Source organism: Dendrobates tinctorius, unplaced genomic scaffold, assembly GCF_039654945.1.
Source record: "Dendrobates tinctorius isolate UK_male_01 unplaced genomic scaffold, ASM3965494v1 ptg000029l, whole genome shotgun sequence".
NCBI classification, from domain to species: Eukaryota; Metazoa; Chordata; class Amphibia; order Anura; family Dendrobatidae; genus Dendrobates; species Dendrobates tinctorius.
Genome location: NW_027361697.1, coordinates 8,811,460 through 8,826,235, shown reverse-complemented (window position 1 = coordinate 8,826,235; position 14,776 = coordinate 8,811,460). Strand labels below are relative to the sequence as shown.

Sequence of the window (14,776 nt, the reverse complement as noted above, 5' to 3'; positions counted from 1 at the left end):
CACGTCTCTGGCATAGTCCATGGCCTCCCTGGCTAAGGCTATAGAATCCTTCCGTGATTCCTCCTCAAGTCAGGGCATCAGTTTACCCTCCGTAGAAGGCCCTTCAGCCATGCGAGAGACTTCCTCAGACAGGGGCCGGACAGCAGCAGAAGACATGCAATCTTCTAGGAAACGTCCCCATGACTCGTCCCCTGGGCACTCTGGTGCCTCGGCGTCCGCAGGCTCTGCTTCCCGCTCCCCCTCACTAGGGGTTTGCAGCGAACACAACTCGGAATAGGAGTCAGATGTGGCTGTAGACCCGAACTCACAAGAATACCAGGAGTCTATAGATTCTCATTGAAGCGGTCACTAAGGGTCTGAGAGAAGACGAAGAACGTGGAGTTAGTCCGGATCACATTGTGTCCTTTAAAAAGGACCAATCGTCCTCACAGGGTGTTTGCTAACCACCCTTTGTTTACGGACTTGGTTCAGAGGCATAGAAGTTGCCCGGACAAGCGATTCACAGGGCAAAAGCCGCTGGAAGCACGGTGCCCCTACCCTTAGAAAGAAGTGGACTGAGTCCCCTGCAGTGGATCCATGTAATGCCCCACTACAACCCAGACACTGTAATGCAACATTTGCAACCTGACTGCAAGCTGGCCATCCGTTATAGCTTCCTCTAGCTCGGCCCGCCCCCGCGCAGGGACAGGGATCCACAACCTTCATTCAAGCTCTCTCATTCCTGGAAAAAGACTCTCACGGTCCGGACCCAAGGGTACCTTTTCCCGCAAGTTCTCTGCTCAATGACTCATTGCAGTATCTGGAGGACACCGACAGGGTAGGCTGATGTCTACTCTTATAAAATATATAATATACCAACGGCGCTAGTGTGCAGGGTTGATTCAGCAGTGAGTAAGAAACCCCCACACCACAAGGGGTGAAAATAAACAATCTAAGCAAAATGATACTCGCGCTGTGAATCAATGGAGAATAAATATATATATATCTATATCTCTCTCTAATTTACCTGTAGGATCAGGACAATAAACTCATGAGCATTAAATGCTAGAAGATGCTGAGTATTGATGGATCAAACTACAAAAAAGACAAAACAAAACATCGATTTAAAAAAAAAAAAAAAAGTGATGTGTCCGGGTTAGGCTCTAGTGACTAAGAACATGGTCGGTTTTACGTTCTAATAGTTAATTAAAAACACCTACCATATAACTATGCAGACAAAAATAAAAACAGAAACAAACACACTGGGGGAACCATAAAGTGCTATAAATGTAACTTGCACATACCCCCACTGTGACTATTACCTCTGAATAGGAGTGCAGTGGAAAACGCCAGGTGGCTCACTAATGTGAACAGACTTTTAATTCACCGCTGTGAGCGGACTTTTAAGCGGTAGAAGCCAGCGGCATATACTTGCTAATCGCTTAGGAAGTCTCTCAATCAGTAGATAAAAAAAAACCAAATAAATCTTACATTTTTTGTAGTTTGATCCATCAATACTCAGTATCTTCTAGCAATTAATGCTTATGAGTTTGTCTTGATCCTACAGGTAAATATATATATATATATATATATATATATATATATATATATATATATATATATATATATATATATATATATATTTATTCTCCATTGATTCACAGCGCGAGTATCATGATGTCTACTCTTGTTTCGTCAGGTTTGGCTGGCAGTCGTTCACGATCAATGGGTCAGAGATCTGGTATCCTCCTGGTACAAAATAGAATTTGCGTCCTTCGCGCCAACACACTTCTTCTGGTTGCGTCTTCCAAAGACGGAGGCGCACTCAGCCCCATTTTATCAGGCCATATACGCTCTCCGCATCAATGGAGTCATTGTCCCGGTCCCTCGCACAGAAAGGTTCAAGGGGTTTTACTCAAACCTGTTTGTGGTCCCAAAGAAGGATTGAACCATGCGTCACATCCTAGACCTAAAACTGTTGAACAAGTTTGTCAAAGTGCGTCACTTCAGAATGGAATCACTCCGTTCTGTTATCACTTCGCTGGAAAAAGGGGAATACCTTGCGTCGGTCGACATCAAGGACACATACAGTATCTTCACATTCCAATCTTCTCAGGTCACCAAAGATTTTTGTGCTTTGTGATCGGAGACGAGCATTTTTAGTTCAGGGCCTTGCCCTTCGGTCTCGCTACTTCCTCCAGAGTGTTCGCCAAAGTCATGGCAGCCGTCATGTCCATTCTGCACTCTCAGGGCGTGGTGATTCTGCCCTACCTAGACGACCTCCCCATCAAGGGATCATCCCTTCAGGCCTGTGCAGAGTGTCAGCATCACTGTGGACACTCTCATTTAGTTTGGCTAGTGAACCTAGACAGGTCCTCTCCAGCCCCATCCCAGCAAATGTTTTGGGGATGATCATGGACACTTCCTGAGGGTTGGTAATTCTCCCTCCAGAAAAGCTGTCGGTGCTGATCTGAGGAGCCCGGAAGCTGTCTTTTGCCCATCCCCACTCCTTGCGGTTCAGCATGCAGGTCCTGGGGAAGATGGTAGCAACAATCAAGGCAGTACCGTTTGCTCAATTGCATCTCCGTCCTTTACAGCAGGCATTGCTGGCAGCCTGGGACAGAAATCCGGCCTCTCTAGACCGCCGTTTTTGCCTGTCCCTCCGGATCAGACAGTCTCTCAGGTGGTGGACGTCAACATCCTCATTGAGTCAGGGGAAAGTCCTTTTTTCCAGTTCACTGGCTGGTGGTGACCACTGATGCCAGTATTCTAGGTTGGGGAGCGATCATCACCACACGGCTCAGAGACGCTGGTCCATTCAGGTATCGCATCTCCTGATCAATATCCTCGAGATTCGGGCAATCAGGCTAGCCCTTCAGTGATTCCATCAACTGGCCGGTCGTCCCATTGGGATCCAGTCAGACAACGCCACGGCGGTGGCGTACATCAATCGTCAGGGGGGCACACGGAGCAGAAGAGCGATGCTCGAGGTGGCACACATTCTTCAATGGGCCGAGACAAACCTTTCTCAGAATTGGCGGCTTTGTCTTGCAAGCCTCCATTTCTGGTTTTCCACCAGGACAAGGTGGTGAGGACGTCTCCGTCCTTCTTACCTAAAATCGTTTCTTCTTTTCACCTGAATGAGGACATAGTTTTGCCCTTGTTCTGCCCAGCTCTGACCCATCGTACTGAGAAAGCTCTCCATACCTTGGATTTGGTGAGGGCACTCAGGAGATACATTTCCAGAACAGCGTTTTCCGCAAATCTGATTCCCTTTTTGTGCTTCCGGAAGGACACAGGGCCTACCTGCTTCTAACACTACGATAGCCAGATGGATCCGCTCAGCGATCCAAGAGGTCAGCCTATCCCGGCGGGGATTAAGGCATACTCCACTCGGTCAGTGGGGGCTTCCTGAGCCATTCAGTATCGAGCGTCGGCACAGCAAGTTTGGAAGGCTGTGACTTGGTCCAGCCTTCACACGTTTGTTAAACATTGCAACATTCATTCTTACGCTTCCACAAATGCAGCCCTTGGCAGAAGAATTCTGCAATCAGCAGTATCAATCTGTATGGCAGACTTAATTGGTACAAGGTTTCAGCTGTCGTTCTGTTTCCCACCCAGGGACTGCTTTAGGACGTCCCATGGTCCTGTGTCCCCCAATGAGGTGAATGAGAAACAGGGATTTTTGTGTGTACTCACCGTAAAATCCTTTTCTCCAAGCCAATCATTGGGGGACACAGCACCCACCCTGTTGGCTTGTGGTTCTTTTGTTTTTGACATGTTGCATTTTTGTTGGTTATTTATGAGCTCCTACTGCTTTGGCACCAAACTGGTTCAGGATAGAGCCATCAGAGGGTGTATACTGCGGAGGAGTTAATTTCTTGGTATATTTGCTTAGTGTCCTCCTATTGGCAGCAGCCTAACACCCATGGTCCTGTGTCCCCCAATGATTGGCTTAGAGTAAAGGATTTTACAGTGAGTACACACAAATCCCTGTTGTACTATTTCATTACACTTGGAATAAAATTTTCCCTTCGGTCTCAGTACATGATAACGTTAATGGTGCCGTTTGTCTCACAAAAAACTAGCACGTCAATAAAATAAGTTATGGTTCTTGAAAGAAGGCGAGGGAAATAAAAAAAAAAAAAGCAAAAATTCCCCAATCTCTGAAGGGTTAAAGATTAAGAAGGTGTATGTGTGCATTTTATCTTATTTTCTCCTACGCCTCATTGGGGGACACAGGACCATGGGGACACTAAGTGAAACACAGAAAAGTTAACTCCTCTGCAGTATACACCCGCCTACAGGCTGAGATTGTACCAGTTCTTGCAACGTTTTTATTTTATCTTTTGAATTTTGAGTACGTTGCCATTTTTTCTGCCAAAGTTGTTTCCTTTTTCATCTTCACGAGGTCATCATTTTGCCTTCATTCTGTCCGGCACCAGTCCATCATATCGAGGGACCTCTACACACTTTGGATGTGGTTAGGGCTCTTAGACAGTACAGTCATGGCCAAAAGTTTTGAGAATGACACAATTATTATATTTTCACATGATCTGCTGGCCTCTGGTTTTTATGTGTGTTTATCAGATGTTTTTATCACATACAGAAATATAATTGCAATCATATTATAATTATGATTATATTATAATCATATATTGCAAAAGGTTATATTGACAGAATGAGTTAATGCAGCAAGTCAATATTTGCAGTTTGACCCTTCTTCTTCAGGACCTCAGCAATTCTCCCTGGCATGCTCTCAATCAACTTCTGGATCAAATCCTGACTGATGGCAGTCCATTCTTGCAAAATCAATGCTTTTATTTTGTCTGAATTTGAAGGTTTTTGTTTGTCCACCCGTCTCTTGATTGACCACAAGTTCTCAATGGGATTAAGATCTGGGGAGTTTCCAGGCCATAGTCCCAAAATCTCTGTTTTGTTCCCTGAGCCATTTAGTTATCACCTTTGCTTTATGACAAGGTGCTCCATCATGTTGAAAAAGGCATTGTTGATCGCCAAACTGCTCTTGGACGGTTGGGAGAAGTTGCTCTTGGAGGACATTCTGGTACCATTCTTTATTCATGACTGTGTTTTTAGGCAAGACTGAGAGAGAGCCCATTCCCTTGGCTGAGAAGCAACCCCACACATAAATGGTTTCAGGATGCTTGACAGTTGGCATGAGACAAGACTGGTGGTAGCGCTCACCTGGTCTTCTCTGAATAAGCCGTTTTCCAGATGTCCTAAACAATCGAAAAGGGGATTCATCAGAGAAAATGACTTTACCCCAGTCCTCAGCAGTCCACTCCCTGTACCTCTTGCAGAATATCAGTCTGTCCATGATGTTTTTCCTGGAGAGAAGTGGCTTCTTTGCTGCCCTCCTTGAGACCAGGCCTTGCTCCAAGAGTCTCCGCCTCACAGTGCGTGCAGATGCACTCACACCTGCCTGCTGCCATTCCTGAGCAAGCTCTGCACTGCTGGTAGCCCGATCCCGCAGCTGAAACACTTTTAAGAGATGGTCCTGGCGCTTGCTGGTCTTTCTTGGGCGCCCTGGAGCCTTTTTGGCAACAAGGGAACCTCTCCTTGAAGTTCTTGATGATGCGATAGATTGTTGACTGAGGTGCAATCTTTGTAGCTGCGATACTCTTCCCTGTTAGGCCATTTTTGTGCAGTGCAATGATGACTGAACGTGTTTCTTTAGAGATAACCATGGTTAACAGAAGAGAAACAATGATGCCAAGCACCAGCCTCCTTTTAAAGTGTCCAGTGGTGTCATTCTTACTTAATCATGACAGATTGATCTCCAGCCCTGTCCTCATCAACACCCACACCTGTGTTAATGGAGCAATCACTGAAACGATGTTAGCTGGTCCTTTTAAGGCAGGGCTGCAATGATGTTGAAATGTGTTTTGGGGGATAAAGTTCATTTTCTAGGCAAATATTGACTTTGCAAGTAATTGCTGTTAAGCTGATCACTCTTTATAACATTCTGGAGTATATGCAAATTGCCATTAGAAAAAATGAAGCAGTAGACTTTGTAAAAATTAATATTTGTGTCATTCTCAAAACTTTTGGCCATGACTGTACACTCGCATACATCTTCCCTGCATAAGCAAGAGGTCCTGTTCGGATTTTCAGAAGGGCATAGGACGGCTCTAGCCTCTCCAAACACCACACCAGCTGAGTGGATTCACTCGGCTATTCAGGACCCCTATTGTGTCAAGGGCACACGTGTCCCAGTACGGATTAAGGCGTATTCTACTAGGTCAATAGACGCCTCTTGGACCATTCGACATCGTCGTCAGCAGAATAGGCCTGCAAAGCTGCGACTGGGTCCAGCTCTCGCATACCTTTCAAAAGACTCTCACATGCATTTTCAAGTCACAGCAGATGCAGTGCTTGGCAGGCGCTTGCTGCAACCGACAGTACCACATCTGTAGGCCAGTGGTACATGGGGTATTAGCAGTTGTATTGCTCCCCACCCAGGGACTGCTTTAAGACATCCCATGGTCCTGTGTCCCCCAATGAGGCGTAGGAGAAATAGGGATTTTTGTGTACCCACTGTAAAATCCTTTTCTCCAAGCCAATCATTGGGGGGACTCAGCACCCACCCTGATAGCCTATTGGCTTATTGCTTCGTCTTAAGTTTTGACATAATTTATGGTTATTGTTATTTATTTAAGATCTCCTACTGCTTTGTAACCAAACTGGTTCAATCTCAGCCTGTGGGCGGGTGTATACTGCAGAGGAGGAGATAACTTTTCTGTATTTCACTTAGTGTCCTCCTAGTGGCAAGCAGCATAACACCCATGGTCCTGTGTCCCCCAATGATTGGCTCAGAGAAAAGGTTTTTACGGTGAGTACACAAAAATCCCTATTTTTTGTTTGCTTCTAATGGAAAAAGAGGAAGCAGATTGAACTTTTAAAGGTGTTTTGTATATATATTTGTTTTCTTTTTGTGTGTGCGGCCTGTGAAGTCACATCCTTATGTTCTTCAGATCAGAGATTTCAAACTTCCCTATACAGAGAAGAGAGAGCAAGCTGGAAGAGCCCAGGTATAATATAATATAATATACGTATATCTTGCACCTAATTTTTTTATTTTTTTTCTCATCTTTACCAGTTTATTGCTTCCTGATTTTTGCATTCATTTAAAAGTGCTTTACAAACTTGAAAAGGTTGCAAATGAATTGTATATGGGTATATAATCTCTTTTTTTCTTTTAATCAGATAAATTATTATTAAATGATAACAATTATAACATATATGACATCAAACAGTTGCTCACATATAATCATATTTTTTATATGAACAAACCCCCCATCCCCCACCTCCGAGACCCTTTGGGTATATAATTTCTTAATCTCCCCCCCCCCCCCCCCCCCTTCAGCAATCATTCATAACTCTGCATTAAGCCTCATTCACACGTCCGTGCTTAAAGGGCACCGGTCACCAGGTTTGACGATCTGAGATGCAGCCACCACTCTTCAGGCCTGATGTACAGCATTCTATAATGCTGTATATCTGCCCCCCGACCTGTAAAAGAAGAAAAATACCTTTTTGTTATACTCCTGTATGGGGCGGTCCAGGTACACAGGGTGTCAATGTTCTTGGTTCAGTGCCTCCTTTCTTTTTACAATCGCCGTCCTCCTTGTTCCTTTTGTGTGATGATGCGTCCTAGCACATGCACACTGCAGTGCTTAGCCCTGCCCTCAACAGAGCGTATGCCGACACCGCAGGAACGGCAGCAGCATGGGAGGTGAGTATAGGCGTTATTTTCTCTGTCGCCTCGTTGGGGGACACAGGAACCATGGGTGTCCTCAACAGAGAATATGCAGGCACCACAGGAATGGCAGCAGCACATGAGGTGAGTATAGGCATTATTATTATTTTATCAGGGCCAAATATTTTAATCAAGAAGGGGTTGTCCTAGTATTAGACAACCTCTTTAATATGCCACGTACTGGGGAAATCTGCATAATGAAAATCAAATAATACAATTGTAATTTCCCCTCCCAAAAGGTATTTTATGACAACTTACCATAAATGAAATAAGCCACGGTCAGTCCGAATCGCCGTTTCTAGCCCCACTCCCTTGAAGAGAATAACTTGTCTGATATATAAAAATAGTTGATATAGAAAGGGGAATCAAATTTACAATGTTGTTTCATGCTCTTCAGTAGTTCTAAGAAAAAAATCTAAGACAAAAAAAGGCAAAATTGATTTGACTACCCAAAGAGAAATTCCAATCATGGGTAATTATGCAGACGACAATGCTGGCGTGTTATCAGTTTGCTAAAGTGAACGCTGACAAACAACTTCATCAACTTCAGTGTAATGTGTATGGCCGAGAGAGGTATCCGATTGTATATGGGCCGCAGAGTTATCCGGACTGTGTATATGGGCCGCAGAGTAATCCGGACTGTGTATATGTGGCACAGAGTTAGGCCTCTTTCACACATCAGTTTTTTGGCATCAGTCGCAATCCGTCATTTTTAGAAAAAAACGGATCTAACTGTTGCTCAAATAAGAGCGTGTCGGAGCCCACCGGGGAATCTACCTGTTCTCCAGTGGTCCAGTCCAAGATTGAGCACTATGTGCGGAGGACGGGGCACGGCTCTGGGTGCTGTATCTGGGGTCAGGATACTGCTTTATCATTGTAATAACTTTGTGCTGACAGTAGTTGAGAATTTGCTCCAAGCAATTCATGCACACACAGAATTTGTCATGCTCTTCGTAGCCGCGGTGCTTTGTACTGAAGACTACCCCATCCATTTACTTGAATAGGACAATTGGTTTTAACTCCTCTTAACATTTGGATGGCATAGATATCTGAGTGTGTTAATCAGATTACCACTTCTTTGCTGTTGATTTTAACTTTTTATGCACGACTTTATCACTTTCTACATTTCTAGATGTAATTTGTATAAAATACGATTGATCGCATCCCTTGGGGAAATTCTTTGCATATTATTGAGGGAAGATGATTGATGCTGTAACTACTGGCCAACTCCAATTATCTAATATCTTTAATGTACTTTGCTGACTCATCTCTGTCCTCCCGGCGTTGGAAGAAAAAAAAAAACAGTGAGGCTGTGTAACCACGTAAGCGGTTTTTTTTTTCGCGTTTATTAAATGTTTTTCCCAGTAAAAACGCTTCAAAATCGCATACAAGAAGCATCCCATTCTTTTTAATGAATTCTGCAATTTTTGTGCACATGATGCGTTTTTTACCGCAAAAAAAAAACGCATTGAGGCAAAAAAACACAGCATTTTCATTATTTTGCGGAAAAATCCGCATTTCTCAATATAATCTATGAGCAGGAGGATGCTCCTGTAAAAAAAAAAAGCTCAAACGCTTAAAAAAAAACACTCGTTTTTCCTAAAGTCCTTTTTTCTGCATATGTGGGTACATAGCCTAAAAGTATCCTTTCTTTCTATATTGTTTGTTTATTCTCATGTGTGATCTTGTGTCAGTTTTGTTTCTTATAGTTTTTTTTTTTTTTTTTCGCTTTTAATTTTCCTGCAGAGCCTACAAAGATACAACCTGCCCTGCCTAAAGCCAGTGTCACTCGTTCTGGTGGTATGTGAGGTTTATTTAACATTTTATAGGTCTTTTCCAGGAAAATACACACAAACACTACAACAGTGCCAACCACTGATCCACTGAGCTGCCTTATCATAAAATAGAAATCTCCTTATAACTGTATTATTTTTAATAGGAGTGAATAGAGGAAAAAAAGACAAAAAAACAGCATATTGTTTTTTTACAAATATCTGATGGCGACGCAACCTATTGAATAACTGCTGGATGTTAGTTGTTATAGAAAGATCAGAGATGAGTTCACAATCCTGTGTTTATCAGAAAAAAATCTTCCAAACGCGGACAGATTTTTTTTTATTGGTGTGACTTCAATTTTCTTAAATTATCCTTTGCTAAAATTCACCCTATGAGCATGCAATTTCAACAACTAGTGTCTAAATTAGTATTTGAATACAGATTCTCGGTAGAGCAGCAGTTCTAAGCAGCTTCTTCCCTGTGTGCTGAATCCGCAGCTTATAGTTTGTGTTGTATATTCTTATATTTTGACTTCTCAATATATCTGCAGAGACTACAAAGATTCAACACTCCCCTTCCAAACCAAGTGTCACTTATCCTGACGGTATGTGAGTTATTTAACGCTTAAAGGGGTTGTCCCAAAATTAAAGGGGGGTAAAAAAGACTGCTCTTCTCTTTTTATTTTATTTTTTTTTTTTATACACGTGACCTTGCATGTCCCCAGGTTGTAACTGGTATTGCAATTAAATGGGGTTTTCTGAGAATAGAAAAAAATGTCATTAGGAAGAAATCCGGAAAAGGAAAAAAGAGTTTTTATTTCAAAAATTAATATTACACATAAAAATAAGCAACTTTGTAATGTATCTCATCAGCGAAATCTATGTCTTTCTCCTCCTGATCTGATAATTTCATTGTAAAGATTTTCAATTTACGGGTAAAATCTGTATTTGGTGAAGACAGAGTTTTACATTACTGAGTAAGGAGATGACAGTTGGTGCTGATAAGATTCTATGTAGAGGGGAAGTGGGAGGGGCTCTGCCTATAGCTCCTCCCTCTGCATAGAATCTTATCAGCACCAAGTGTCATCTACTTACTCAGTAATGTAAAAATCTGTCTTCACTGAAAATCTTAAACATGAGTGATCAGTCCTGGGGGGGGGGGGGGGGGGGGAGAAAAGCAGATTACACTAAGATATGTTACAAAGTAATATAGCTTACTTTCACATGTACTATTTATTTATTGTGAAGTCAAATCTAAAACGATGGTTACGCTTTAAATTAGCAAATGACATTTGTATTACCTAGGGAGGTAATCCCTATAGTACATTAAACTGGTCACTCCTTTTTATATTGTCATGTCATGGAAAGTTAACGGGACAGGAGCCTCGGTGCAGGTGCAGTCGGAGGCTTTGCTGCTGTAACCTGGAGACTGACAGTACTGTACATGGGGGAAAAAAAGTGGCCATGGTATTCTAATTCTGGACAACCCCCTTTAATAATGTTGCATCAACATTTACTGATACATCCATACACTAAATCTGTGAGTACTTTGTGTAAATATATATTTAAAAAACACTTACATTGTTGTCTTTCATATCATAGATGAAGAAGAAAAGACATTTGGTTATCAACAGAAAAAAGGTACATGGAGAGGACGACGTGTGTAATTAATATACATCAGGGTTTATGGGATTAAGAACATGTTTTGAATTTTAAAGAAATTCCATTTTTTTTTCCCAAGCATTTAATTTACAATATTTTTGCTGTTTGGTAAAGGTTTTTAAAGTAATTCAATACATCAAACCTTTGGGCTTTTTTACTTTGAAACCATAAAAGATCAGCATTACTTTGCTATTTTACAATTGAAACCGGGCAGCATAAAGGGAATCTGTCAGTTTTTGCTTCCTAGTCTTAGGCCTGGATCACACTTCCGTTTTTTAAAATCCATCTAAATCCGTCGTTTTCCGTTAAACGGATCCGCCATTTTTTTTGAGGATCCGTTTTTTGGTCCCATAGACTTCCATTAGCGGCTACCGCGGATCCGTCAAAAAAAGGATCCGTTTGCGGCAAAATGGAAACGGATCCGTTTTTTCGATGACGTCCACCTGACAGCACCATGGAGGAGGACGTCCTCCTCCTCCTTACAGGGACAGGAAAGCACACGAGAGGTTAAAAGGTCATGTCCCACCCCCTCTCCCTCAGTGTTTTTCCTGTCCCTGCATGGAGGGACACACGAGAACTTACCGGAGGGGCTCAGGGGATCGTGCGGCCAGTCCAAGCCTTCCCCTGTCAAGAGGTCCCGGGGCCGAAACTCTCCGATGGGGAGTCCCTCTGCTCCAAAGGCCAGGAGCAGGACGACGCTCCTGGAGGGAGCCGTTCCTCCCTACGGGAGGCTCTCGGCTCCAGGATTCACCGCCATAGCAGGCGAGGGTCGGCTCCCCGCAGGCGGCTGGCCGTGCGGGCACCGGCAGAAGGATGGCGCAGTCGGCGCTGGGCTCCAGCAGCGCCATGACAGGCGGAGGTCGGACCCCCGCAGACGGCTCCAGCAGACCGCCATAGCAGGGGGGCGGTTCCCTGCAAGCGGCTGGCTGAGTGGGCACCGGGGATAAAAGAGCGAGGAAGTGGAGGAGGCGGCCTATCGCAAGAGGTCGCGCATCACATCCGGTGACGTCACACGCCGGCTTTGAATCCGGGGCGCGCGCTCCTGAGGTCCACAGCGCTCTGCAGAATCGTGCCAGGATGGAAGGCAACGCTCCAGCAGGTGGAGGGGTAAGTGCGCATAGCGCAGACCACCCTCCCCCACCCATCCTCACAGCCCAGATCTGAGTAGGTGCCCCTTCTGTATTATTAGGAGAAGGGAACCCTGGCAGAATCCCCCTCGGGGGTGAAGGACCCGGCAAAGGCCACCTCCAAATCAGTCCGATGCCCCGTATGCAGGGTAAAGCTGCCAGACACCTATAACAAGACCTTATGCGGACCCTGTACCTCAAGGGTCATAGGCGAGGAACAGCCATCCCTTCTTGCCGAAATGAGATCCCTGATAAGGGAGGAAGTTCAGGCCTCTACGGCCAGCCTCACACGGCGTCAGTCCCTCAGCCCAGTGCCGAGTCGCAAGCGTCCAAGGTGGGAAGCAGACCCAGTATCGGAAGCAAGCCCTAGCGAGGAGTCCGACTTCCGGGATTCAGATCAGGAGGAAGAAGGCGAGATCCTGGGGGATAGACAGGATCAGAGCAGGAAGTACCTGTTCAGACTAGAGGACACGGACGAGTTGGTCCAGGCAGTCAGAAATACGATGCAGATAGAGGAAGTCCCTAAACCACAGTCCAGACAGGACTTAATGTTTGGAGGACTAGTGGCCCGGAAACAGGTAGTGTTCTCCGTAAGTGAACACATCAAGACAATGGTCCAGGAGGAGTGGAAAGAGGCAGAGCGTCGGTTGATACTCTCCCGAGACTTTAAAAATAGACTGCCTTTCAATCCCGAGGAAACATGGGCATGGGAGGAAGTCCCTAAAATAGATGTCCCAGTCGCCAAGGTTACCAAAAAGACTGCCATCCCATTCGAGGACTCATCAGGTCTGCGAGACCCGATGGATAGGAAGGCGGACGTTCTGTTAAAAAGAACATGGGAGACGTCGGCGGCTCTTATTAGGGCCAACATAGCAGCCACCTCGGTGGCCAGGTCTATGTTTTTGTGGATGGGGCAGTTGGAGGAACACCTAACCAACAAAACCCCAAGATCAGAGATCCTAGCATCACTTCCTCTCATGAAATCAGCCACGGCGTTCCTGTCGGATACGTCGGCTGAATCCGTAAGGTTTGCAGCCAGAAACAGCTCCCTCTCTAATGCGGCCCGGAGAGCAGTCTGGCTTAAATCCTGGTCGGGGGATAACGCTTCTAAGACAAAGCTATGCGCCATCCCCTTCTCGTGCCTGAGGGTATTTGGTCCAGCTCTAGATAACATTCTAGAGCTAGTGTCCGATAAAAATAAAGGATTCCCGGAGGGAAAACCCAGGCGGCCCCAGTCCTTTCGGAGAGGCTCCTTCTCCAGGAGACAGACTAACTTCAGGGGTCGGGCAAAGTCCAATAGAAGCTCCTATAAGGGCTCCTTCTGCCAAGGTTGGAGGAACAGGGGTCCCTCATTCACATCAACATCTAGATCGAGGAGGCAATGACGCCATAGGTATTGGGGGGGAGACTTCGCCACTTCGCAGCAAACTGGTCCCGAGTCACCCACAATCCGTGGGTCCTCAGAACCATCGCGGAAGGCTACAGTATAGAGCTTTATTCACCTCCCCCCGACAGATATATTGCCCCCACTGTCGTCCTGGAGGACTCCGCAATGTGGACGGATCTACAGGAAATGGTAAACTCAGAGGTCATAATACCAGTTCCCCCGACGGAAAGAGGAAGGGGGCACTACTCTTCCCTGGTTTCGATCACAAAACTATCCGGCGAGGCCCATACCATCATAAACTTGAAACCACTAAATGCCTGGGTCAGGTACAAGAGATTCCGTATGGAATCGATCCGATCCGCAATCCTCCTAATAGACAGGGACGCCGTCATGTGCACCCTAGACCTAAAAAAGGCATACTACCAGGTCCCTATCCATCCCTCATCCCATAGCCTACTAAGGTTCGCGGTCAGTTTACCAGCCCGGACCTGCCACTTCCAGTTCCAGTGTCTTCCATTCGGGTTGGCCTCAGCTCCCAGAATCTTTACAAAACTGGTGGTAGAGGTGGTGGCCTACCTGAGAGATCAGGGTATTGTGATCATTCCATACCTGGACGACTTCCTACTGGTGGCAAGATCCAAAGAAGCGCTCATTCGAGACAGGATCCGAGCAACTACCATATTGGAGTTCCTTGGCTGGGTGATCAATTGGGAGAAGTCGGACCTCAGGCCAGACACCAGAAAAGTATTCCTCGGAGTCCTTCTAGACTCAGCCGACAGAATATCCTAGCTACCCGACAGAAGCAGAGGACTATTCAGGCCAGAATCAGAGACCTGTTGAGGCGTCAATGCTCCATAAGAGAGGCAATGGATGTCTTGGGCCTCATGACAGCCTGCATCCAGTGTGTCCGATGGGCCCAATTCCACTCAAGATTATTACAGAGAGAGATCCTCGCAAGGTGGGACAGAAGTCAGGCGTCGCTAGACAAACCCCTAAGGCTGCCAGAACGAGTGAAGGAGTCCCTCCGGTGGTGGACACAGTCCAGAAACCTTCAAGTGGGTGTACA

General features: G+C 45.3%; 1 protein-coding gene across 1 annotated transcript in view; it reads left to right on the top strand.

The window, feature by feature from the left end:
• The window catches only part of LOC141085794 (uncharacterized), a 90,895-nt gene that overhangs the window by 31,788 nt on the left and 44,331 nt on the right, over window positions 1–14,776 (top strand). Inside the window, exons 11-14 of the mRNA XM_073571362.1 lie at window positions 6,975–7,031; window positions 9,506–9,559; window positions 10,086–10,139; window positions 11,137–11,175. Of these exons, the coding sequence (XP_073427463.1) occupies window positions 6,975–7,031; window positions 9,506–9,559; window positions 10,086–10,139; window positions 11,137–11,175 (204 nt within the window). The remainder of the gene's footprint in view (window positions 1–6,974; window positions 7,032–9,505; window positions 9,560–10,085; window positions 10,140–11,136; window positions 11,176–14,776) is intronic.